General features: G+C 63.0%; 1 protein-coding gene across 1 annotated transcript in view; it reads left to right on the forward strand.

The window, feature by feature from the left end:
* The first annotated feature begins 5,814 nt into the window (after positions 1–5,814).
* Positions 5,815–26,438, forward strand: part of PRDM16 (PR/SET domain 16) — a 368,424-nt gene continuing 347,800 nt past the window's right edge. Inside the window, exon 1 of the mRNA XM_064363712.1 lies at positions 5,815–6,002. Within this exon, the coding sequence (XP_064219782.1) occupies positions 5,966–6,002 (37 nt within the window). The 5' untranslated portion in view covers positions 5,815–5,965. The remainder of the gene's footprint in view (positions 6,003–26,438) is intronic.

A 26,438-nucleotide genomic window follows, 5' to 3' on the forward strand; every position in this document is an offset into this window, starting at 1 on the left:
GGATGGAGACCGGGGCGGAGGAGTGGGGCCGGGAGGGGCGGGGGAGGAGGAGTGAGGGGAGGAGACCCAGACCCGCGGGCCTGCTCTGGAGCCGAGGTGGGGCGCGCCCTGTCCCGCACGCCTTTGACCCCGCCGAGCAAACGAAGCCCACGGGGTGGGCGGCCTTAGGCCTCCGCCTGGCGGCTTCCACCCAGCCACTCTCCCCAGCCAGCCCTGCACTAACCCCCTGGAGGAGGCAGGCGCGCCGGGCCCCATTTCACAGACGGGGAAACCGAGGCGTGGGGAAGAAATCCGCCGCAGCTCCGTCTCCACGGTTTCACCTGTGGGGTATTAATCTCGCAGGGTCAAAGGCAAAATTTGGTTTTCAAGCTAAGAGGGCGGGCAGAGTGGGGCAGGGAGCGCAGCGGAGGGACGGGAGGAGGGGGCCTTGCAAAGCGAATGTGGATTCCAGAGCCAGCCGATTCGGGAAACCCTCTCGGTGACCCGGCCGCCGGCGCCGTCCCAGGCTCTGGGCGTTTGGGGACGCGGAAGGCGGGATCCCACCTGGCGACTCCCGGAATGCGGCCGCCGGGCCCGGAAGGCTGCGAGGCTCGCTATTTCGTTGCTGCCCGCGCGGCCAGAACTGGGAGCTGAAGGCAGCGGCCGCGTCCACGCAGGCAGCGTTCTGGAGCGGGTCCGTGCCACCTCCTCCTGCCGCAGGACGCGGGCGCTGTAGGTAACGAAGTTGCTCCTCCCGGGCGAGCGCAGGCCGGCGGCCCCGGGGCGGCGGGCGGCAGGACGGGACCCGCTCCACGGCTGCGGGCGCGCGTGAACACACGGCTCAGGGCACACGCAGCGCATCCGGGCAACGGCATTCGTTGGCGGCTTTTTAAAGGTTCCGAGATCAACAGGGAAAGCGTGGGAAACCGATTCCCTGTGTCCTCCCAGCGGCCGGGACGCTCCCAGTTTCAGACACCAGCGCCCCGGCCCACTGTGGGCCGCGCACGGGCAGGAGTCGTTCGGCGCTTCCTGCACCTTCTCAGTGAGCCCGGTTAAGCCTGGCTTAGGCTCCCTCCTGCCCCAACGGGAGGAGACCCAGGGAGTTCAGCTTCACCATCTCCACCTCTTGAACAAAACAAAACAAAAAACTCCGGGGCTCCAGACACCCCGACATCTGCACAGGAGAGCCAGGCACCTAGCGGGGATGCCGGGACACGAAGCGGGCAAAGGGACTCCACTGGGGTGGCCACAGCATGGTGCCTGCCACGGCCGGGCGGTCCCCGGAAGCAGCCCATCTGCACTCAGAAGATGTCGTTTCCACACATCTGGGGTTTGTTGGAAATCAGGGACACGGCTCACATTCCTGGCAAGTCCACTCCTCCCAGTTCCCCACTCTGGGAACCGGAATCAGGTATCGGCTTTGGGAGGCCCCCACCTCTGAGCCGCACAGGGAACCAAGCCCTGCCGCCGCTGGGCCAGAACTGGGAACTGTGCCCTGTCCTCTCCAAGAACTCTGGTGCACAGGAAGCTTTCCCAGGCCTGGGGTGGGAGGAAGGTGAAAAGGAGCCCTGAAATATTGACCCTAGGGTCTGGGGGGATTCCTGTGGCCCTAGTGTGTGGCTGAGGCATGATGCTGGAGAAAGCGCTCGCTTGGGGTCGATCCAGAGGCCTGAATAGGGAAGAAATGGACTTTCCGATGGCCTGTTCTCTCCCACACACCCACCATTCTAGACCAAGCACAGGCTCCTTCCAGCACTCAGCCCCCGAGTCCCCTGCTAGGTGTGGGGTCCAGCAGCCCTCCTCCACGTCCCTTCTGTTTGTGGGAGCCAAGTTGGCCATCCCCAAGGGCCCCTGTGGTCTCCTGCCTCCTGCTGCTCAAGTCTGGGAGACATTCCCACCAAGGAAGCGGGGCGGGGAACATGCTGAGAGAGCCGTAGCCTCATCCTGGCCTGACTCAGTGGCCCAGGTGTTGGGGGTGGGGTGAGTGCTGGCCATCTGGATCCCTCCTGGGGCGTTTCCAATCTCCCAGGAAACCCAGTTGGTAAACTAGAGGATATGTGCTTCTTTGCTACCAGGAGTTTTTCATAAAGGAACAAGGTGGGGGTGGGGAGTGAGTAAAACTTGCCCTGGAATTCAACAGAGCCTGAGGCCAAGTGTCTGAAAGACCACAGCCAAGTTCAAAAAGCACAGAGGACCGGGAGGGGAAAGCGGTGAGAACGGACAAGGTCAGTCCACCGTGCACACACAGCCCAAAGCACCGCTCCCCGGGGCCTGAGGGGCTGGGGGGGCGGCTGGGGCCGCTCTGACCCTGCCAGTTCACGGGGCACAAAGCCTGGCCGAGCCAGGGAGCCCTGAAAGCATTTGTAGACTCGGAGTGCAGGGTGGGCCCTCGTGGTAGTTTTGCTACTCAGTGGGTTTCTGGGGAGCCCCTGGGGCTTGGGGCCCTCCTACACGCTGTCTAGTAAGACACTTCCTCCAGCACTGCAGGACCAGCATTTCTGGCTTTCAAGCCTGGCCTTTTCCCTAAGGAATTCACCTGCTCATGGGTCTCCGGGCACTGGAAGCACTGGGAGTCTGCAGGGCTCATGGGTAAACGGAGTTTCCATGGGCTCCCTCTCTGCCCAGCCCCCAGCAGAAGTCGGAGGTAAAAGCCCCTCTCTAGCCTCCTAGACCCCAGCTATGAAGTTGGTTTTGGAACTTGACAGCAGCATGCAGTTGTCCAGTGTAGGAGCCTCTATGTGGCCAACCCACACTCACTGTCCGTGGACAAGCCGAGGAGGTCATTGGGAATGAGCTCCCAGCACTTACAGTCCCAGCACAGGGGTCCCAGGACCTGGCACCAGCCCAGGGCTCTGCAGAGCTAGACTTGGTTTGAAAACTGCCCTCAAGCCTTTTCATATCAGCCTTTTCCCTGCTGGGCCTCCAGCTGCCCTGCTTGTCCCCCAAGCCCCCCAAAGCCCTTGCCAGGCAGGGACACGGAACTGCGCCCCTGGGAGGACCTGCATCTGCCCTTCCCTGCTTCACCCTTTCTCCCCACGGGACTCCTCAACGCCTGACCTGCTCTCCGCTTCTAAGTGTGGCCACGCGGGGGCAGGGCCTGGTCAGGCCAGGACAAAACCTCAGTCAGGGCCATGGCCTTGGGAACAGCCTGCCGGGGCTCCTCCAGCAGACTGGGAGACTCTGGAGCCAGGGCTGCTTGGGCATCTTGCGGGTGGGCAGCTCGGCCATCTCCCTGGCCAGCCTTGACCAGCAGCTACCCCTCCCCTGGCAGAATCAGAGAAGCAGTGACCCCATCCCTACCCCACAGCCTGGCGGAGAGCAGAGGGGACCAGACGGCACAGACCAGCTTGCTCCCAACCTCCAGCCCTTCTTCCCTAGGCCCTGGCAACAGTGCCAGGGATGGCTGTTCTGCCCTAGGCTGGCCAGGGTTCTGAGAATCACCTCCTGAGCTGGAGGAAGGGGCAGCGAGAGGGACCGAGAGAGCTGGGGCACCCTGAGAGCACCAGGGATACGCAACCTTGGCATCTGTTGGCAACCTCCAGGGCAGGGGAAAAGGAGGCCTTTGCTGGGCTGCAGGGTGAGGGTGGGGTAGAGCCCCTCTCTGCAGGTGGGAGTGCTTCGCAGGCACCATAGTAACTACCCCAGGCCTCCTCCGGAGCCCTCTGAGGCTTCAGGCAGGAGCAGGCAGGGACCTGGGGTGCAGAGTGTGGGAGTGACCTTGCGTCCTTTGTAGCCAGCAGCTGCAGCCAGGCTGGGCCCACGGCTGGAAGCCTGCCCTTGGCGGGGTTTAGGCAGGACAGTGCCTGTGTCCCTGGGCTCGAGCACCTCCCCTGTACTCGAGTGAGCAGGTTCAGAGCCCGCCTTGGCCATCCAGGGCTACAGTGGTGCCCCAGCCTGAGAGGCAGAGCGAGACCTCCAGAGCTGGGGCGGGCGGTAAACACAGCTGTTCTGTGGTCCAGCCCCTGCTGAAAGACGGTCAGGGTGTGGGGAGGTCGACAGACCCTCGGAAGGATGGCAGGGACCAGGGCTGTGCCATTGCTGACGGCCCTTCTCTGGACGACACTCACCTTACGCCAGAAACAGCCGCGGCGGCAGCTAGGGAGCGCTTCCTCCGGCAGGGGCTCCGGCGGCTAGCTGGCTGCAGGACTGGGCACCCTGGACCCGTGGGAGCCGCATCGGGGTTCGAATCCGAGAGGGCAAGCGGTGCCGACTGCGGAGGATCCACGGCAGAAGGCCCAGCGCACCGCCGCTGCCGGCTGCGGCCAAGCCCGGCTCCGCTGGGCTTTTCCTCTGGGGTAGCGCCGGCCCCGCGCCCCTCCCCATCCGGGGCGCCTCTGCTAAGACACCGGGGTCTCGGGGGTTCTCAGGGCCGCTGCGTTTCACCTCCTTTAACGCAGAGGCGTGGAGTTGCACGTGTGGGTCTCAGTGGAGCCGCCACAGGTCTCATTACACAACAAAGGGCAGGGAGGGCACGGCAGGAGCCTCGCGGGGCCGCGGAGAGACCCCCCGCACCGCGGGCGCAACCCCTGCTCCGGGCTGAGGCTGACGCTGCGGCAGCTCCCGGTCCCGTGGCCGGGCAGCACTTCGGTGCTCCAAGAGGGCGCGCGGGGGAGCGACTGGGCCAGGGCAGCGCCTTGGTTTCCTTCCAGTTCATTCTCGATTCCCAGATTCTCAGATGAGAAATCGCACTGAGGCCGCCAGGCTCCTGGGCCGGGGCCACCCTGCCTGCACCCAGCCCGGCCCCTCCTCCGCGGCGTCTCGGAGTTTGGGGGCTGCAGGGGCAGAGGAAGCGCCTGCTCCGCTCCCGCCCGCGCTGCTCCACCTGCGCAGCCTGCCCTTCCGCCCCCTACGCACCTGGGCCCGAGAGCCCAGAGGGGAGCGTTCCCAGAGGCCCGGGTCCCCGAAAGTGGCCCAGCTCGGGCGCTCGCGCAGTCAGTCACTCACCTGGGGGCGCGGCGGAGCCCGGCGGGGGTGCAGCGGCAGGAGCGCGCGGGCGGGGACGATCCGCCGAGGACGCCCGGTGTTCGGACCGCCGCCCCCGCGCTGTGCCCCCGCGCGGGGCGTGTTGGCCTCCGCAGCTCCGCGCAGGACCGAGGGCGGCGGGTCCGAGGGCCGCCCGCCGGCCTGGGCAGTGGCGGAGCGCGGAGCTGGCGGCGCCTCCGCTGTTGTTTTTGAGCCGCGAAGCCCGAAGCAGCAGCCGTTGGGTGGGGGCGAAGGGGAGGAGGCGGGGGCCCGGGAGGCCCGAGGGGGGCGGCGGGGCCCGGAGGGGGCTTCGGAGGAGCCGGGTTCTGGCGCGGGAACCCCGACGCCCCCTCCGGCGATCGCGGGGCGGGGACCGGGGCCGAGGGGAGGGAAAGGACGGGAGAAAAGCGGGCCGGGGCGACGGGGAACGCCAAGCTTTTTAATTAGTCATAAAATGCAGTAAAACGCAGCAAAACCCGCCCGGACCCGCGTCCGAACTCTCGGCGCGCGTGCCCCGAGATCCGAGGAAGTCGCAGCCGCCACCCCGTCTTCGGCTCCGTCTTCGGCCCCGGCTGGGGCGGGAGCCGCAGCGCGACGCGACGCGAGGCAGGGGCAGGGTGGGGGGATAGTCACCTCGCCTCCGGGGCCACCTGGGTCCTTTTAAAGTGTCCGGGGTGCGGGCCCCGGGCGGGAGCGCCCAGCACAGAATGTTTTCTTAAAGGGCCAGTTACGAGCTGCGCTGAAAAGGGGGGGGAGAGGGGGGAGAGAGAAGTGAGACGGAGACCAGGAAGGCCGAGGAGAGCCCCCCAATCCCGCGCCGAGGCGGCGGCGGCGGCGGCGGCGGCGCGACGATGAGGATGATGAATACATTGCAAAGTTTTTTTGGCCCCGGCGAGGGGTGTCAGATTGAGTGCTCTGTGCGCATGTGCGAAGGTGTCCAAACTGACAATGCTGGGGAGATGAAGATAGTGTGTGGCTGCTTCTGGACTCAAGGAGGAGGAGAGGGATTCCGCGAGCCGACACCATGCGATCCAAGGCGAGGGCGAGGAAGCTAGCCAAAAGTAAGTCTCCCGCGCTCGGCCGCTCTGCGCCGCCGGGCCCGGGCCGCCGGGCCGGGGCGCCCGGGCCAGGGGTGCGCGTCGGGGCGCGGCCCGCGCGCCTGCGGCTCGGGGCCCCCGGCTCGGCCGCGCGGCCCGGGGGGCTGCTCCGCCTCCCGCGCTCCGGGGCGACCGGGCCCGGCGCGGAGGCTCGGGGCGCCCGGGCCGCGCGCTCCCCGAAGGCGCCGGCCCCCTCCCCGCCGAACCCCCTCCCCCCCCAACAGTGTCAGGCGCTCGGGCCCGGGAACCCGAGGCGCGCGGTGGGGGCCGGGGAGGGGGGCGGAGGGGGAGGGCCGGGGGTGGAGGGGAGCGAAAAGCGAAAGTTAGCGAAAAGTTGACGAAAGGGGAGAGCAACTTTTTCCTCCCCGCTCGCTCTCTCTCCCTCTCTCTCTCCCAGTGGCTCTCAGTCCTGGTCAAATCATATTCCGGGCTTTTGAAATAGTGGGCGCTAGAGCACCGCCTTTGGCGTCCGCCAGCCGGGCGCAGAGGAGGGAGACCCCGAGCCGGGGAGGGGCGGAGGAGGGGGCGCGGGCCGGCGCCCACCCGGCTCCGCGGGCGCAGGGGCAGGGGCGGCGACGGCAGAAACGGCCGCGGCCGCTTGGGGAGCAAAATGGAGACTTTTGCCCGGGCTGGGAACTGCGGCCGTGAAGTTTATGTCCCGGCGTTGCCCCGCGTGGTGGTGGAGGGCGCTCCTCGGGGAGGCGGGCAGCCCGCGCGGGCAGCCGAGGTGGCCGTGCCTCCGACAGGAGGGTCCCCACCCGCCACCTCCCGACCCGGCGCGGTCGCCCTCAGGCCCGCGCGGAGCCCTCCGCACCCGCTCGCCTGGCACAGCCCGGCCCGGCGGCGACTGTCGCCGGCCGCACCGCCCGGTCCTCGGTCTTACTTTCTCTTTCGCTCCGTCTCGGCCGAGTCCCGGGCTCCGCGCGCCCTGCCTGCCGCCAGCCGGTCCCTCCCGCGAGCCGGGTGCTCCCGCCGCCCGCGCCCTCGCCCTCGCCCGCCGCCGCCGCGCCTCCGAGCAGCCCGCGCGCATCCCGCGCCCCGGCCGCCGGCGCCATCCGCTGTGGGCCCGTGGGCCTGGGGACTGCGGCCGCCGAGGCGGGCAGGTGGGGGCGGGCGGCGCCGCGGGCCGGCGAGCGCGGCTCCCGCAGCCCCGCCGATGCCCCGGCTGCAGCGAAGCGGCCAGCGCCGCGCGGAGCGGCATCGGCGCCGCCCGCTCGCGCCGCCCGCTCCCGCCGCCCCCTCCTCCGCAGGCCGCCCGCCCACCCGCGGCAGAGGCGCCCGGGCCGCTCCCCTCGAGGTCCCCGCCCGACCCACGCCGTTCCGTCCGCGCCTCTGGGGCCGGGTCCCGCCAGGCCGGCCTCGCGGCCACCCGGGGCCGAACCCCCAAGCGTGAGCCGGGGTGAGTGCGGGGCTGGCGGCGGTTTCCCGAAGCTCCGCTCCCTCGGCTCGGGACCCGCCCGGCTCGTCCCAACAGCGGCCCTGCAGCCGTAGGCCCCGCGCTCGGCGCGCTGGGAAAAGCAGCTCCGAGTCGTTCCGGACGCCCCTGCGCTCCGCGGTCGGCTGCGCGCGGCCCCTCAGTGAGGCGCCCCCTCCCCGCCGGGCTCCGCCGCCGGGTGCCCTTGGCCTCGGCCTCCCGTGACCTCTGACCCCTCTTGGTGCGAACAAGGCCGGGCGTTTCGCGGCCGACGCGCAGGGGCTGTCTGTGCAGGGCGCTGCGGGCCCTCTGCGCGTGGGGTGTGCGTGTGCGTGTTCGGGTTCGGTTCTGCGTGTGCACCGCGGACCTTCTCAGAGTCTGGACCACCGGGCTGCGTGCAGGCCGCCAGGTCAGGCCCTCGCCCCGGCAGGGCCCAAAGCTGGAGCGAGAAAGTGGAAAGCCGCTGTGCTGTCGCCGGGCCTTCGCTGCAAGCGAGAGGCCGACTCGGTGCACCCGCGCGGCCCCGGAAACTTCCGAGAGGCCCCTGCGCGCCGGGCGCCCGCCTGGCCCCAGCTCCCCGCCCGCCCCACCTCTGCCAGGTGGGGAAGGTTGCCGGGGACCGGGTCTGCTCAGGACCAGAACTGGTGCCTGGCGGCTGTCTGGTTGCCTGGCCCGGAGGCCGGAGAGCGGGGCCCAGCGGGAGCGCCGAGCGCTGGCTTCCTTTTCCCGAGAGTCTTTAGTGAGGAAAACCCCATGGGAGGTGACTGCCAGGCCTCGGCCCTGCATCCACACTTGGCTGAGCGCTGGGAACCCCTCCTTCCGGGCTCCACAGCTGGGACCGCTGTCCCCAGGCCCCCCCAAGGTGGCTGAGGCAGGTTCAGGATCACACTGCCTGCCCTGAGCAAGGCAGGATCCGCTGAAGAATTTCATTTCATCAGGCGATATTTTAAGCAGATGTTAACTTCCCCGGGGACCACAGTCACTATTACCTGAATTGGAGGCAGTAGGGCCAGCACTCCGGCCAGCCGGTCCTCCCCTCCCCACAATACAGACCCGGTCAGGGGACTGCGGGGTGGGGCAGGGGCAAGGTCACGGTTACCAGGCTGGTGTTCAGGCTGGGCACAGGAAAACAACCAGGCTAGTGGCGGTGACCCCATGACCCACCGTTTCAGGGGCCACCCCCGCGTGTGCATCTGGGGCTGTAATTTCGTTTGTGTTTCTCTGGAGACCCCATCCAGGCTTCAGCTCAAGTGGGTCGCTCCTCCTGGTCCTGTGAGGGGCTGAATGGTAGCAGCTCTGGGGGTGACCAGGGCTCCCAGCGGAGCTTTCCAAGGACAGAGGTGGCCACCGGAGTACTCAGGCCGAGGCTGCGTCTCAGCTGACGGGAAATCCACAGCCTCCTCCACCTGAGCCTGGGGGCCAGGAACAGAATAAGGACAGTTCAAGGGACAGGATACTCCCTACTGAAGCCAGCTCCCTGCAGGCCGGTGGGGAAGTGGCAGCGGTGGCCCCACATTTACAAACTAAATGCCTAACAAAAGCTCATTGTTTCCAGGGCTGTTACGATTCAGGTGGGCAGGTGGGGTGTTAGCACCGCCAGGGTGCCCTCCCGACTGTCACCCCCCCTGTGCAGGTGGAAGATGTGGCCTGGGAGAGGGTCGCAGCCAGCGCCCCCATCAGAGCTGCCCCTTGAGGCCTGAGCCCCATCTAGGTGACAGACCCGGTCCTAGACGCCGCATACCCCAGGGCTGGGGGAATGTCCGCTCCGCAACTGCCATCTAGCCCCTGGGGTGGGGGAGCAGCAGCCCCACTGTGGGGACTGCGAGTGTCTTGCTTGTGTTTGAGGGTGCTGTGTGTGGAAGGTGTGCTTGAGACAGGGTAGAGGTGAGCGGGGCTGGAGGCCCAGCTCACAGCCTCCTTCCTTCTTGCAGAAACAGGCCAGGCTGGCTGGGCCCTCCCTTCTCCCACCCTCCCTGGGGAAATTAGCCCCTTACACCAGTCCCCTCCCCAGAGCCAGGATGTCTGCCTTCTGTCAGGAGGCCGGTGAGGGCAGCAGCGCCAGGAAGCGTCCGGCGGGAGTCCAGCGTCTTGCCCCGCTTCGGACGAAAACACAGAGGCTGCGGTGGAGAGTGGAGGGGTGGAGTGCAGGGCTGGCCGCCAGGGCCTGGTGCCCCGCTGCAGTGGACTGTGTCGCCACGGGCCCTCCCTCTGCTCCCGGTGGGCAGGTGTGCTGCGGCTGGGAAGCTGGCAGGAGGGGGCTTGCCAAGCTGGCTTGTGGAGTAACTGCTGGGTGGGCTTCCTGGGGACAGGCGCTGGCCTTGCCCTGGGCTCACCGACCACCAGACTCCCACCCAGGGCCTCCCTCCTTGTCCTGCGAGCAGCTCTCCAGAGCAGGTGGCGCTCAGCCTCCTGGCCCCTCCTGGCCCCAAGGTTTCCTCGGCTCCTGAGTCCTCCTCTGGGCAGTGCGCAGGGCAGGGGACCAGGTCTGCCGTTTCTGCCGGGAGGCTGGGTGACGGTGGCTGGGCAGCCAGGGGCTCCCCCCACCAGGCCCCTCAGGGGAGGCCAGGCTGGTGGCAGCTCGCTGGGCCGCGGAGGGCCCGATTAGCCCCCTGTTTTATTCAATTAGGAGGCAATTAGGGATCCTTGGGGGGCTGGGGCTGGTAATTAAGGTGATGTATAATTAGAGTTTCAACAAAAATTATCCAGGATTAAAAATCTTTTGAATAATTTCGTTTTAAAAATTTCAAATAGCGTTAAATACAATTTATCAGGTTTTGAATCAAACCCGTGTAACGAGTCTTGGAAGCTGCAGCTCCCGTCGCCGGCGCGGGAGGACCGGGAGCAGCTCGGGCGACTTCCCCGTGCGGGAAAGAAACTTCGCAGCGAAGCCAGCTGGCTGGGGCCTCGCCGTGGTGCAGCGGCGGCCGCGGGCGCAGACTCGGGCGGCCGAGGACCTCAGACTGCGCGGGCCGGGTCGGGGAGCGGGGCCTGGGGCCCCGGGCCGGCCGGTGGTCGCAGCCGACTTCCCGCTCCCCGCGCACAAAGTCGCGGCCAACTATCGCGCCGCGCGAGCAGCGCCCGCCTCTCCACCGCGCAGCCGGCGCCCCAGACCCTGGCCCGGCGGGAGCGGCGCCCGCCCCTCTAGAGCCCCAGCTTGAACCCCAGGGTCCCCTCCTCCTGGCCTCCCTGGCGGAGAAGGGCGGCCTCTGCGTCCCGAACCCCGGACCCTCGGCCTCATGCGAGACCCCGTGGGCGCCAGGCCCCCGCTCGCGCCGCTTCCCTGTGGCATCCCCGACCTGCGCCCCGAGAGACCCTGGAGCGCGCGCCGCTTGGGTTCAGGTAGGAGCTGTGTGGGGAGGGAAGACGGTGCAGAGAAACCGAGGCAGAGGGCGGGAGCCCGGATTTCGAGGGCAGACCCGCCTGCACAGCGTCGCGGAGAAGGTAGATCCAGTCTGATCCGCAGCCCCGGCTCCCTCGGGGACACGCAGGACTTTTTAAAGATGTCCCAGTGCACCTGGGGGACCGGACCCCTCCTCCCTTCTATGACACTGGGAGGATGGAGTGCGGAGGAGCAGGCACCACTTTTGGGAGTGAGAAACCCCAGGCTCAGAGAGGTGGAGTTACTTTTGGGAGGCCACACAGCCAAGTGAGGGCTCGGCTGAAATTCGGAGAAATGAAGACCTCTAGGGTTTCTAACGCAGCACTCCCCTCCCCCACGGGGCACCGCAGGCTGCCGTGAATTCAGTAGGGTGTTTTTTTTTTTTTTTTTTTTTTAATGTGTCTGGGTTTAAGCATCTTCTCAAGGCCAGTGCTCAACTTGTATCAGGTCTGTTCTTAAAAAGCCGGCGGGGCGTCACGTGCGCCCAGCGTGGGAGTGGCCTCGCACCTGCAGGCTGGATTCCTGCTTCGATGGGTCTGGACTCCTGCTGGCTCTGTCCCCCACCCCTCCTGCCCCTGCTGTGGGTGTCCTCTCCCCAAGGGCAGGCACAGACAAGCAGAAGCCTTAGTCGGGCGGCCTGGCCTGCACCTTCCACACCCCCTCGCTTACTGCCTTCGCCAGGAACAGTGCAAGAGGCTTGGGTTGGCCCAGAAGGGGCAGGACGTGCCCTTCAGCACCCCACGGATCTGGAGGGAAATATTCACCCCCGCCCCAGCAGGCAGGGGGAGGTGGGGCTTTTCCTGCCCTGCTGGTCTGAGCTACAGGGCGGAAGGGGCTGGCAGCTGACGTCCCTGGTCCAGCCTGGCATAGGCCGCTGCTCCTCAAGCCTGGGCACTTCCTAGGCTGCAGCCAGGGCCCCGGTGGCCATTCTGGGCCAGGAGGGCTCCCAAGCTCTGGTGGGCCCAGCGCAGGGGAGGGGAGGCCTCTGCCTGCTGTGACCACTTCACTCCTGGGCTTTACCATCAAATCCTCCACACTCTGGAGGTGCCTGGCCTGGCCCGCCTGGCCGGCCTCTCCCAAGCCGCGGGAGCGGTGCCCCGGGGCCTGAAGATACGGCAGCTCCACCGCCATATTTGTTTAATACTTAACATTTTGGGCAAAAAAGGAGGGAAGTCAGATTCTGGTGAAGGTTTTGCTTATTTTATATCCACTATAACTATTTCTGTCCATGAAAATTGGCTTAATTATATCAATGGAATGTTTCTTTTTCAATTCTGTATGCAATTAGTCCATCTTGCCGGCTGCAATTTATTTTAATAAAAAAATAAACCAGTGGTGTGTTCAGTTCCTCGTCCCCTGGGGACAAATGCGATTGGTGTGTTTAATTTCATTAACTACAATGCGGCCTACTGGAAAAATGTATAAAATCAGCTTTATACAGCTTAAACACTGGCATTTGAAACAAATCATTATTGCATTAGCTGTCACACTGGTAATTCTAGAATCTAAGGAAAAAAATATATTATGGCTGTTTTTATAACCCTTTGCAAATGCACTGTTAAAATAATTTATAATCATTTTAAAACATGGCTGGGTCCTGGGGACTGTTTCATCTCCTCGGCACAAGGCTCTGCCGTCCCACGCGTGTTTTCCGCTTCCAAGCCTGCACACGCACCTCTCTGGGTGGAGATGGTGGAGGCTGTGTTTAAACGAACCCGGTGAGGAGGGGTCACTTTTTCATGCTGGCCTGAACCCCACTCTTGAGGCGGAGTGGCGGGTGCGGTGGCAGGCTCATTTGCCATCCGCCTCGGGCCAGAGGGGACCCAGAGGCCAGGGCTGCAGAACCCTCCCCAGCTGCCACCCTCTGTCCACCTCCTGGGGGAGGAGGCGGCGCACACCAGGCTTGACCAGGAATGAGCCAAGCCCCAAGCGCAGGGTCCCCGCTTCAAACGTGCAGAAGCAGGAGCAGCCTCTGCCCTGCCCACCTCCAACCCTGCTTGGCAGAGCGGCTTTCTGAGCCCGCTGTGAGGAAACCCACCAGACCCACGCTCCTCTTGAGATAACACGCTTCCCAGCGCACTGTGTAGCTCCAGACCACGCTCCGTCAAGCGTGGGTGTGTGAAGGGGTGTGTCCAAGCATGTGTGTGTGTGTGTGCCCCAGTGTGCATGTGTGTTACGATCTGATGCAGCCCTGGCCACATCTGCACCGACTCTGCAGCGGATGCAGGGAGGGTGTGGGGTGCTTGCTCCCTGTCTGGCTGGTGTAGACCTAGGGCCCTCAGAGGATCTGTCAGGGCAGAGGAGACAAGGGAAGGGTTTGCTTCTGCTTCCGAGACGCTGTGAGGAAGCTGAGTTGTGCCACGGAAGTCTTTGCGAGTGGCTGCCGGCTGTTCCCCAAGTGGAGTGGCTTGGGGAAGGTGTCTGTGCGTCCCAGAGCAGGGGCACATGGGCTCGGCCTCTGTCTGCTCTCGGCGTCTCCTGGCAGAAGCACTGGAGCCTGGGGCTTCTCCAAGGATCCGAGGGTGTCTGTCTCCTTCCTTGCCCGCAGGTAGTGCCAGGGGCATGAACAGGAAGGAATGGGCTCAGGGGCTTCGTTGCAGGCCAGGGACCAGGGCTGCCTTCCCTTGGGTGTGAGGATGACAGGGTTTTCCAGGCTTTACCGGGGTTTCTTAGGTAATTCCCGGAAACTTACTCAGCTTTCTTGGGCACATGAAGGACTATTCCCTGTCCCTCCTCCTTAGCCTTCTGACTTATGTGGATGGATTTCATTAGATTTGGTGTTCTCCTCTGACACCAAATTTATATTCTATAATGGATTTCAACATGGGGTGATGGTGGGTGTTTTCGGGGGACACGACTCTGGGTCTGAAGCCCCTTCTTGCTTCTCAGAGGGGCTGCTCTGTGTCTTGGATGACTCTCCCCAAACCTCTGGCTCTGGGTCCCGTCCGCGTTGAAGTGACCCCCGCCGGGGAGGTCCGCAGGCCTGCAGCCGGCTTTCCATTCGGTGTGCTTTGGAGTCGGGCAATCAGGAGCTCTGTCCCCTTTCCCACTTTAGACAAATAACAAAGCTGGATGCTTGGGGCTAGTGTCAAGTCCTGGTCCACAGGCCTCCTGGAGGCTGGCGGCAAGGTCTCCGGTGGGGCCTGGCCCTGCCCCATGACACAGGCTCAGCTTCCCACAGCAGCCCCAGAAACCCGGGCTCCATTCACCCTCACACTGCGCTGTGTGCGCCCGCTCTCCCGGGGTCCCTGGCCGCACGCTGACCCTCCTCTTTGTGAATCCAGGTAAAGGTGAGACGCTTCGGAGAATAAAAGTGAGTTTGAACTTGGTCGAGGTGCTGAGGTGTCCACACATGTGTGAACCTGCTCCTCCAGCAGGGGGTCTGCACGGAAGGATCTGGAAGGTCCACCAGGGTGTTTAGTGGGTGCTTTTTTCCTGGGTCCTGGAGCCAGGCTGGGGTGCTTTGCGGCGTCTCCTCCAATCAGCCAGGCAGCCAGGTGGGGAGTTTGGCTTTGATCTCCTTGGCCTGTTTGGGAAGCTGATGGGTCAGTCCTCAGCCCCAGCTTTTGTGGGGGTTGTGGGGGGCGGGTGTGCAGGGGTGTGCAGGATGCAGGGGCTCACAGACCAGGCCCCGAGTGTGGACCACCAGCCCCGAGGCATTGCTGAAGCAGAGCCCGGGCCGCAGCATGAGACCAACCACCCTGGGGTCTTCCCTCTGCTGCAGCAAAAGAACCCCTTTGACTCCTGCCTTGTAACCCAGCCCTGCCGTGAAATGTGCAGCGATTGTTGGCTCCTCATTTCCAGCTAGGAAGCACAGGTGCCGGGATCTGTTCCGGCCCCTTCTACGCGCAGTGGGAGCCTCTCCGGCCCTCGCCTCACTGGGTCCCTTCCGTCCATGCCTCTGTCCTGGTTGGAAGCAGCCGCTGGCACGCGCCATTTCTTTGCTTATCAGAGGCCTCCCAGTTCCCGCAGGGGTCGGGTGCTTCTTCGTGTTCCATGCCCATCGGTCCATCATCTCCCTCGGTGCCAAGCGTGGTGTGGTGGGACTCCAGTGTGCTGGGCTCCGAGATGGGCATGTTGGGGGGCAGAGGACCTCTCCAGCTGCAGGATGCATGCCAGGGCCCACCCGGAGGGAGACAGGGTCCCTGAGCTCTCGGGGGTACAGGCTGCCTCCTGCCGTGGCAGGTCAGGGACTCAGCAGTTCCACACCAGACTCCGTCCTCACTGGGGAGCAGGCCCTTGCCCCGGGGTCCGGACATCGGTGTCCAAGATGGCAGGAACGCCAGAATCTGACCAGCAGCTCATCCCAGCCCCTGCCACTAGAGACACGCGGCTCAGAGGCTCCTGTTTGCACTGGGGTGGTGGTGCCTGTTCCCAGCCCTGGTTCAAATTAGAAAGGCCCAGAAGAGAGGGAGGGAGGGAGGCAGCCAGAGAGGAGGGTTATGTCATTTTCTTTGGGGCCGTGAGCCTCTGTCTCTCTCTTTTTAATTTGGTGGTTCGAATGAAATTCACTTCTCTAGTACCTGTGGCAGGCAGGACACGGCCAGAGTTTTAGCACAGGGGCGGGATGACGGGGTGCCTGCATGAAGAGGGGGCTCTGATGTGCCCAGGAACTCTTGCCTGTGGCACGGTTGAATCCCTGCGTCTGCATCCAGACCTGCCAGCCGGTGCTCCAGTGACTATGGCTTTCAACGATAGACTCCGCCGTGGCTCCTGTGGCCGGGTCTCCCAGGGAAAGGGGAATGTGTTGAAAAACGCCCAGGCATTTCTGCCTGGCCACCGGGCTGTCACGGCCTCGTCGGAGAGGCCGGCCGCATCAGTCTGTAAAGCATTTAAACAAAGACCAAAAATGATGCTCACCGGAGGAGCCCAAATGGTGACCGCAGGGTGGCTGCGGCCGTCCCGGGCAAACAGGATGGCGGCGTGACTGTCTCCAATGGCTCCGGGCATTAATCCTTATTTCACTCCCTGCTGCCCATGCCTCCCCTGATGGAGCCGGGTCCGGGAGTCTCTGCCGCTGCCCGGGCCTGTTTCCCTCAGAGTGAAGGCTCATGATGGGGAGGAGAGGTCTCGGCTCTGTCAGCATCTCTGGGCAGGGTTGGCCCGAGAGCCCTTCCAGCCCCTTCCAGCGCCTTCCAGCCCCACATCAGAGGGGCTGCTGTCAACCCTCTCCCACGCACTGCCTGGCAGGCTTAGCCACCCCTGTGTGTGCACAGGGCTCCCTCGGGGTGCGGCTGCAGGCCCGTCAGGGGGCTGTCCGGAGGTCCCGGGGTCCTTTTGGAGGGAAGCCTGTAATTCAGAGTGTGTCTGTTGACTCGGTGACAGTATCGCTGCTTCAGGCAGCAGCCAGCATCGTGGAGCGGCCTGGCCCCAGGGTTGTGCCACCGTCCCTTGCCACCTGCTCCTCCACAGGAGCTGGATCCCCGGGAGATTTCTAGCCTCACACATCACCTGCAGCTTCTTATTCCTGGGAAAGCGGATGCATTTCTGAACTACTTGAAAACCGGAGGGGGTTTTCTTGGCCAGAGCTGACGCTGCTTCAGGGAGCAGTGGCCCCTCACGCACCCCTTCCTCTGGCTGGATGTCGAGGTTGTCTCCAGGGAGCGTGCACACGTGCGTGTCCTCTGCGCACTTGCACACCTGCAGGCAAGCGTGCTTCTGACGGCGGCCCAAGAGCGCCCGCCAAGCTGCCTGCTTCTGTGGCTCGGCAACATCACCCAGCTTCCTGCCCTCTTGTGCCTCGAGAGAGCCACTTGCCCTGGCTGCAGTGCGGCCCTTAGGCCTCCGTGGCGCCAGAGCCGGCCGCCTCAGCGGCTCGTGCCCACCCGGCCCAAAGCCGTTCTGCAGCTGGTCGTGGTGGGAGAATAGACCGGAAAAGTTCAAAGGTGGAGAGGCGGCAGTGCTCCTGAGCACCTCTCCGCACGCCTGTAACCCCTGAGAAGAAACAAAGAGGAAACGGGGCTGTTTAGATAATCCCGGGCCCTGGTGCCTGCGTTAGAAAAATTAGGCCCTCTTGAAAAATTACAGAATTATGCTGCCGGGGTCGGGTTCCGAGATAATGATGTGTCTGTGTGTGAAAATATTAAATTGCAATAACACGCCGTGCGAGTGCCTCTCTGAATGGGGTATTCAGTTCCCAGCCCAGGCTGAGCGAACAGCGAGTGACTGACGGAATACAAATGGTGCCGCGGAGCGCCGGGATTTACGGCCGACCCTCGCTTTCCACTCGGTCTCTCTGCCCGGCCCATCCAGCCATCCTTTTCTTTAATGAAACAGCCCGACAATGTGGCTAATTATTTATTTATCACATTAGCAGGAGGAAAAGCTGTCAGAGACAGATCGATTTTTTTCCCTGGAAGTGATTTGACACGACTTTAAAAATAAGACTGACTGAGATACATGGGGTGGTGTCCTCTGAACCTCCAAATTTTGTTGCATCCACTCGGCTGACAATTCATTTTGCAAAAACGGGAGGCCCAGGCCCTAAGCCTGCAGCCTAAGAAAACGCAAACTTGAGCCAGGCCAGCTTGCTCTCCCCTCCGACCGGGCGACTTCTCCTGGATTTCTGTTCTGAGGCGCACGTGGGGCAGCTTCTTCCGGGCCGGGGAAATCTGAGCAGCCACAAGTGAATCCGCGACGATGGGAGATTGTTAATATCTCAGAGCCCCGGAGACGCCGCGTCTCTGCCCGTGAGCCCGCGTGAGCCGTGGAATCCCGGCCGGAGCACCCAGCGCTTCCCAGAGCGTGCGTGTGCCTGCGGGAGTGTGTGTGTGGTGTGGGGAGAGGGGTGGCGGGGGGTGGGGGGGCCTGCACATTCCGCCCAGTGTCCCCATGAACAAAAGGCCTAAGAGAAAGCATAAGCGTGAGGGAGCTCAGAGAATCGGGGTGCAGACAGCAGGGCCACGAGGGGCTCTCTGGTTTCACGGCGGGGAATGGGAACCGCAGGGCAGAGGCCCCGGAGTCTTAACTTTCCCTCCGCCAAAGGTGTTAATCTTACCTTCCCGAGGTTAGATAAAGCTGCTAAAAGCTGCTGTTTGTTACTGAATCTCATCTGCTAATGAGTGCGGCGGGGCTTGGGTTCGAGGCCCCTCGAGGCTGCACCCCGAGTCCCCTGTGCTGGCTCCGATAAGGGGTCATTCCAAGCTCTGCACAGAGGGTTTTGGGTTGCCTCTGCTCCTGACAGGCGACCCTCCTTGAAAGGGAAGGGGGACTGGTGGCCCTGGTGGGGTGAGAGGCCCATTCCTGCAGCCTGGCCCATTTCTCGGCCGGCTCCTGGAGAGCCCCCTCCTTGTCCCACCAGACCAAGCATGGCCATGCGCGGAGCAAGGCCGAGGCAGGGAGAGTGCCACCTTGCATTTTATGACAGAGTCCCCAACTCTCTCTGCAGACCCTGCAGGGGTGGCGTTGGGAGGGTTGTTTTTGCGTGTGAGCAGGGGGGTGACCAGTGGGTGGTTCCAGGAAGCCCTGCTGTGGACGGGCCAGGACAGCTGGACTTCCTGGCCACACAGCTGCTTCCCACCCTGGACGTGGGTCACTCGAGAGCAGGTAGAGCCTGGCCACAGGGCACTTGGGAGGCCCTCATGACAGGCACATGTGGGAGGCCGGGAAGACCCCCTCCTTGCTGCCCCACCAGCCCTTGCTCCCCTGACAGACCCAGAGGCAGAGGCCCTCAGGGCCAGCAGGCAGGACGGGCAGATGGAGCCACGGCCCCTCAAGGCGGCGGTGAAGCCCTCGTGAGCCCCACCCCAAGCCCTGCAACCCTGATGTGTGGAGGCCTCTGAAATTCCCTTGACGCCTCAGAGTTAAGCACCGCCAGCCGCCAGCCTCAGGGACAGCGCCTGGCTTTCACGTCCCAAATTCCAAGTGAGGCTCCACTGTGTTGGATGACCTTGGAGCAAACCATGGGAAGTTGATGGGCAGGAGGCTGGCCCGGGGCCCCGGGGTGACCGGGAAGGCCAGGCCCTCTGCTGTCAGGCCCGTGTGGTCTTCCCTGAGGGGAAGTTTTCTGTTCCTTGGTTTCTGTAAGGACAGGCAGGCGGCCCTGTGGATCCAGGAGGGCACCTTGGGGCCGGCCCAGCCAGTGTCAGAGGGTAACGGCCCACCTGCGGTCAGGCTCAGCTGTGGCCACAGGCTATGGACAGGAGAGGGGCCACGTGGCAGGAAACCCAGGGCGAAGAACTTCAGCCCGCAGGGTCTGGGGACCGTTCCCAGGAGGCCCTGGGCTGGGCTGAGCGGGATTCAGTTTTCAGAGATGGGGCTTGAGGAAGCCGCCCTCACGCCAGCCAGATGCGAGGCTAGGACTGCGGCTCTGACAGTTGCTCCTGGACTCCCGGGCCGGCGTCCATGCCTCAGCTGGGTCAGGACAGAGCCGGGGCTGGGGCCCAGTGCCCAGTGCCCAGCAACCCCCTCCGACACTTCTGGACAGGGCAGATGAGACACAGAGAAGACACAGAGAAGAGGCCAGAACGCTCGCCTGCTGCTGTGACTACTGCTATTACTGTCCTTAGGATCCAGGCAGTCAGTGTCAGCAGCTATTTTGGGGTTTCTGGAACTTTCTCTGGCCAAAGACAGGTTTGTATGTGAGAGAGCAGGGCTGGGCAGGCTCCTCTGGACGCGACCTGCAGATTAAAAACCTTGTCTGAGGCCGGGCGCGGTGACTCACGCCTGTAATCCCAGCACTTTGGGAAGCCGAGGCGGGTGGATCACAAGGTCAAGAGATCGAGACCATCCTGGTCAACATGGTGAAACCCCGTCTCTACTAAAAATACAAAAATTATCTGGCATGGTGGCACGAGCCTGTAGTCCCAGCTACTCGGGAGGCTGGGGCAGGAGAATTGCTTGAACCCAGGAGGCGGAGGTTGCGGTGAGCCGAGATCATGCCATTGCACTCCATCCTGGGTAACAAAAGCAAAACTCCGTCTCAAAAAAAGAAAACACCTTGTCTGAGACCACTGGATGAGCTGAGTGCCAACGGCTGGGAGACGCACAGCTGGGTCTCCTAGTTGCTGGGCCCTGGGACTGCACATCCCTCCCCATCACAGCCCCGGCCTGGGGCGGGTGGTGCACTGATTTCAAGGCAGTTTGGCTGTCTAGGCTGGGCCTGGCGCTGGAGGGGCCTACTGTGTGCCGGGGGCAGATTGTCCTGGGGCTGACCTGGGAGCTGTGCTGCTTTTATGGCCCAGGCAGACACCTTTCTAGGACTAGGGGTTTCATCCGCAGCCTGGGCTTCTTCATCGCTTCCATGAAGAGCAGAACCGAGGAATGTTGCCAGCCCGCTGCTGAGGGGTGCCCTGCAGGTCAGGACACAGCACCCGCTCGGAGGGGTGGCGGGCATCAGCTCCATGCTGGATGGGGAGGGTATGCACTTGAGCCGGACCCTGCCCTCGGGGGAGGGGGGTCTCCTGTTAGCTTCGTTCCAGGGGGTTGGGGCTGCTGTTTATCAGAGTGCAGTTTCCACAGCTGAAAGGGGAAGGGCCGTTCCTCCTCACCCTGCCATCATCCAGTTCACGTTCCGACTGCTGGGATTGTGTCTGTGATGTCTTCGAGGTGGCACCCTTTGGCCTTGCCCAGGAAGTGCAGGACAGAGGGCCTTCACTGTAATCAGTGCATGCATGCACACACCCACACATGCATGCACACACATGCACATGCCCAGATATGCACATGCCCACACACATGCACATGCCCACACATGCACATGCCCACACATGCTTGCACACACCCACACATGCATGCATACACATGCACACACCCAGAGATGCACACACCCACACACATGCACATGCCCACACATGCTTGCACATACCCACACTTGCATGCACAGACATGCACACACCCACATGCTTATAAACACCCACATACGCATGCACGTGCCTACACACGTACACGCCTACACATACGCACACATCCGCCCACACATATCACACACCGGCACACACATGCACATGCCCACACATGCTTGCACATATCCACACCCACACATGCATGCACACACATGCACACACCTACACATATGCACACCCACACACGTGTCTGCACACATGCACACACCCACACATACGCACACCTACACACACATGCACGTGTCTGCACACATGCACATGCCCACACACACACATGCACACACACAGGCACACATGCACAGAGCACATTGTTGACACAGATTTGATTCCATGAGCCGCACTGGCTTGAGTGTTGGACTGCTGTGGAGGCTTACACAGAGGTCAGGTTGGGAGACACTGCTCGTGAGAGAAGAGAGCAGGAGCCTTGCTAGGGAAGATGTCCCTGGGTCTTGGCAGCCGCACAAGCCAGTGGAGGGAAAAAACTGGATCCCAGCACCGCCGTGGGCTCCCTGGGGGAGAAAGGGCCTTGGTGTCCGCTGGGCCAGAATGCAGGCCTTTCAGTCCTCTCCTTGCCTGGGACTGCGGTCCTGGCGGGCCCTGGGGCGTCTGAGGGCCTGTCCCCCTCGGGTGGGGCAGGTGGGGCTGGAATCCCCTGGATCTGGTGTCAGGCAGCCCCAGAAGCAGGGCACGGGGGCTGCCTCTGGCCCTTTCAAAGGGACATTCGATCTGAAGCGTGGGGCCCAGTAAGAAGATTCCACGGAGGGCAGCACGGAGGGGCAAAGGCGCCCGCGGCCGGGGACAGCCTCTCCGCAGTCCCTGCTCTGGCACGAGGCCCTTTGTGGGATTATTGCCCTCCTGGGAGGCATGGAATGCTGGGGGCGAGGGGCCACGGCTATATAGAGCTCACGTGGTCCCCCGATAACGTGGCTGCTTTCTGCAATTGCTCTGTTGCCGAAATTCGAGGTGCAGCCCCAGAGTGGAGGCCGCTGTGCCCGGGACATTTGAGCCAGGGAGGCACCATCCATTCTACACTTGTCCTTGAGAATCTGAGTCGAGGCCACATCTGCCAGTGCCTATACCGAGGGCTCCCGCCCGCTTCAAAAGCAAAGTGGGCAGAAAAACGTCCAGAGAGGCGCAGGCGGCACCTTCCCTCCCAGCCTGGCCGTTCTCAGGCATCCTCCTTGGATCACGAACGCCGAGCCCTGCAGACTGTAGGGGTGGGGGCAGCCCAGGGAAGTGATTCTTTGGGCCGGTAGCTCCCGGGTGCCCACCCGGGGCTGACTTGGGGCAGCCTGTGGGTCTGGGGCAGTTGCCAGGTGGAGAGGCGCTTGGGTGCTGCAGGCAGGTGGGTGCTTGGGGTTTGTTCCTGGCAGCCGGGATGGTTTCTGCTCAGCATCCAGCCCCCTTTCCTGCACCCTTTGGTCCCCAGCTGCACCCCTCTGTATCAGTGGACAGCCTAGGCAGCAGAATGGGGACTTCCCACTGCCCCAGGACCCACCCTGACTTAGAACGTCTGTGCAGGTGGAATCTGGACACTACCACAGGCAGGGACAGTGCAGCCTTGGGAAGACCTGTGTGGCCAAGGCCTCCGAAGCCCGGTGGGTGCTGGGAGGGTCTCAGAGTGACCTGGCGCCACAGCCGTGGGGGACTTCACCTTGCTAGGCTGGGATCATCCCGCCACCAAGAACCAAGGTGCAGCTCGATACCCAGGAGGACCTGGGGCACCGCAGAGGCTGGGAGTCCCCTCACTGAACACAGCTGCAAAGTGCTGGGACCTGGCCCGGGCAGCAGGGCCCCCTGTGGCTCCCCATCCTGGTGGTGTCTGGTCTCTTGGACTGGCTGGTAGTGGACAGGGCAGGCTTTGGCTCAGGCCAGCTTCGATTGAATCCTGGCACCCACTGTTTGAAAGCTGAGTGACCCCAGCTCCTCCCGGGCATCTCTGAGCTCAGTGTTCCCATTTGCCGAGCAGGATGATCCATCCTTGTGGGGCCGTGGTGTCATCGAGATGGTTAGTCCCTTGAGGACCCCCAGCCTCCTGCCCATGTGTGTGTCCCCCTGGAGGCCACGGTAGACTGCACACAGGGTGGCCATGCCACGTCTCTTCCTGTGGCCTGGGTTGACCTTCTGGGTCACAGGGCAGGTGGGCAGCCAGGCTGCAGGGCCCCAGGTGGGCACAGCTTACCCAGGCCTCATCTCCCCAGAGCTGCTTGGGGCCCAGCAGGGCTCCCTGCCCTGAGAGTTGGTGCTCCACTCACGTGGGTTCACACTGACGGACGGGAGGGGCAGGGGCTGCCGTGGTCTGGCCCATAGGCCCAGCATCTTCCTTTGGCCTAAGTCAGTGGGGTCTCAGAATGCGTCCACAGTTGCAGGTGCGCAGATATCTGCTGAAGGTCACCGTGGCCTGGGCGGCTGGACAGAGGTCCCCTGCAGGCCCGGTTCCTGCCTACACACTCCACGTGCCCTCCCCTCAGGGCAGGACAGATGGGGAACGTGAAGCTGCTCGGGGTGAGCTCATGGGTGCACGAGGCCTGAAAAACCGTACGCTTGCCCGGCTGTGACAGTCAGGGTGGCTGAGCCTGGCTCTGCCCCTGGGGGCACCTGCTCTGACCCCCAGGCTCAGGGTCCTCTCTGCCTACAGTCTGTGCTGCAGGCCAAGATCCCCTGCCCCCATCACGTGATGCAGGGACGGGCTCTTTCTCAGACAGGAAAGCTGCTCCGGGGCTGCCACCCTTGTGCCTGGCCTCAGAGCGGGGCTGGAAAACTCCCGGCCTCCTCCCGCCAGGCTGCCTTTTCGTTTGGATGCTTCTGGGTCCTGTCTGGAAGCAGAAGGGCCGGGAGGCCGGGGCTCCTCTCCCCAAGCTGCAGCGCTCAGGTGGCCCGTGACGTCCCCCACCGGAGACTGTTTGGATGGAGATTTTCCCAAGTTACGCTGCCGCTGCCTTTCGGAGCTAACGAGTGGTTCTCGGCGTTGTCTGCCGGGGATTGCCGTCTTCATCTCTCTATTTTTTTTTATTGCGCACGCCGTTAATTAGGCAAAAGATCTGCAGAAATGTGCTCACGCCTGGAGATTTCAGTGAAAAATGAGAACCCTCCTGAAATTTCCAGTAGTGAAGCAATTAAGCGATGGAATTCCGCAGTCTAAACAAGGTATCACTCACCTCCAATGAAAGTTAGAAAAAGAAAAGAGTGAAAGAGAAAAAGAAAGAAAGAGAAAAGCTGAAATTCAAGTGACCAGAGTTAGGCCAACACCGACACGCTCGTGTGGAAACTCTGCACGTGCTCCCAGAGACCAGCTTCTTGGAAGTGCCTGTTCATTTGGAGGTGAAGGGTTAACGTGAGGATTCTTTCAGAAGGGGGAGCCTCACCATGTGCTGTTAACCCCCACCTGAGACCAGCCTCACCTGAGACCAGCCTCACCTGAGACCAGCCTCACCTGTGACCACCCCCGTGACCAGCCCCACCTGTGGGACCAGCCTCACCTGTGACCACCCTACCTGAGACCAGCCTCGCCTGAGCGCAGCCCCACCTGAGACCAGCCTCACCTGAGACCAGCCTCACCTGAGACCAGCCTCACCTGAGCGCAGCCTAGCTTGTGAGCAAGCCAGGGCCTCCCACCTTCACATCCGTTCCGCAGCAGCACGAGACCCCGCAATCTTAGCACTCCGTGCACCCCAGACAGTGGGCCGAGGAAGGTGAGAGGAGGTGGGCTAGGAGTCCTGGACCACCTCTGGATCGACTGGCCGGAAGCTGCTCCCGCTTTGGGGTCAGGTCAGGTTAGGGTCCTTCCTTGCCTGTGGCAGGCTACTCAGCCCCAAAAGAGGAAATTCACATTTTCTGGGTCTGTGGGAGGGAGTTTTTAGATCACAGGAGGAGACTCAAAGCAACTTTGATTTCTCTATCTGCAGATGCATTCTTAGTCAAAAACGCCTGATGCACCCCGTTTCCTTGGGCGTGACCAAGGAATGGCATTTCCAGATGATCAATCTGGGGATGGCAGTGCCGGGGTCACTCTGTCCAAACATCGGTTCTTGACTGTGCCTGCCGGCGCCCCGTCGCTTCCATTTGCAGTCTTTTTTAACCACTTGAGATGCCTTCGGACGAGTCTCTGGTTATTGACAAGTCGATTTTCCGGGGAGGGAGGCGCGTTTCTGTGTGTGCGCCGGGGTCTGGCCTCCTGTTTGTGGCTGAGCAAAGATCAGACGACGTTTCTCAGGGAGCCGCGTTTCCCTCGGTCCCCAGGACGGCCCTGCTCTGGGCCCTGCCCTCTCATCGCCCTGCTGTTGCTCCCACCTTCTATAGTCGGCCAGCAACCTGCGGAGATTTATGAGGTCGAAACTTCCAACAGGATTGTCTGTTTTCTACATTCTCCCGGTGCTGCTCCGTCGCCTGACCTTGGCCACGGCGGCTGCTGCAGGCTGCACAGGCAGGACTTCTGTTTGAGAAAGCGCCTCGTGGAGGACGCAGGCCAGCCTCGGAGTGGCCGTCACATTCAATCAGGGAGCTGGGGGCTCTAGCCACTGAGAACAATCCAGAAACCAATAAGAGCCCCCCCCCAGCAGGCTCTCCCCTGGCATGTTCTTATGTGTTTGAATAAACTCAACCCTGGACCCTTGGCTGTGATGGGTGGACAGGGATCAGATGCATTTCCAGAACTTTCTCTGTGTTCTGGCCCCACCCCACCCTTCCTCTGGAGAAGGATGGCCCAGGGGATGTTTTTGCCTGGAAGAGGCAGAGGCCCTACTCAGCGACACCTGCACGCTGGTTCCCAGGTTCCCAAGCCCTGGACTTGCAGCTAGGGTGGGGGCACGAGGCTGTGGCTGGACCTCCCCCGGCCCCTCCTATCTCCTGCCTTTCCCTGATTAGAGTGAGACCAGCTTCTGGTTCAGACCCAGGCCCACTCACAACGACCCCTCTCCCCACGTGCTGGGAGATTCAAGGAGTTTCCTGCACCTGGTCGCTGGTCAGCCACCTGTCCTCCGGGGTGACGGTGTTTCACGGGCCTGGGCCCCTCCCACTTGACGTATGGATGGAGGTGGTGCCTGCGACAGCCCCGGCCCCTGCCTGGAGAATGGGTGTGGACCCCGAAATCCCTTGCACTCAGCTCCCGCACCCTGGGGCCCGCTGGTAGCCCAGGCTGAGCCTCATTTCTAAGAGGTGTAGGGACCCCTGGGACCTGCCCCACTCCCGCCCACCGGCGCTTCGGCCACGGGCACCTTAGCAGCCTCCACCTGGCTGCACTCTCTGTGGTTTGTGAATCGCAGCTGAGGGAGGCCGTGAGAGCTGGTTCTCAGGAGGCGGAAGCGGGTGGAAACTCCTCAGAGTACAGCGGCCTTCTCATACAGGGAAAATAAAATCCCCGCCAAGCATCTCCAGGCCATAAAACCGATATTGTTCATTCGGGCCTTTTCTACAACAGCATTTCCTAATTTAAACAGAAATGCCCCTGCTGGTGAGGGGCTCCCCGTGTGGCTCGCTCTGGGGCAGCGGCCACTGCCGGGGAAGCTTGGGGACCCTCCGGCCGGGCACTGTCAAATTCCCCTGTCACTGCGTGTCTCCTCCGGGCCGAGCCGATCCAGGCCATTCATCCCAGGGCCGATCTCCCTCCCGCACCAGGGATGTTTCATTTGGTTTGACGAAAATGGGGACGCCAAGCGAGTGACTTGCTCCAACTTCCCCTGGCCGACCCACCCCAGCTACAGAGAAGGCTTCTCGGAACCACTGTGACTGACCCAGCGTCTAAAAGCCACTCGTTTATTCATTCCGCA

Source organism: Aotus nancymaae, unplaced genomic scaffold, assembly GCF_030222135.1.
Source record: "Aotus nancymaae isolate 86718 unplaced genomic scaffold, 86718_ANA_hifiasm-v0.15.2.pri h1tg000053l, whole genome shotgun sequence".
NCBI classification, from domain to species: Eukaryota; Metazoa; Chordata; class Mammalia; order Primates; family Aotidae; genus Aotus; species Aotus nancymaae.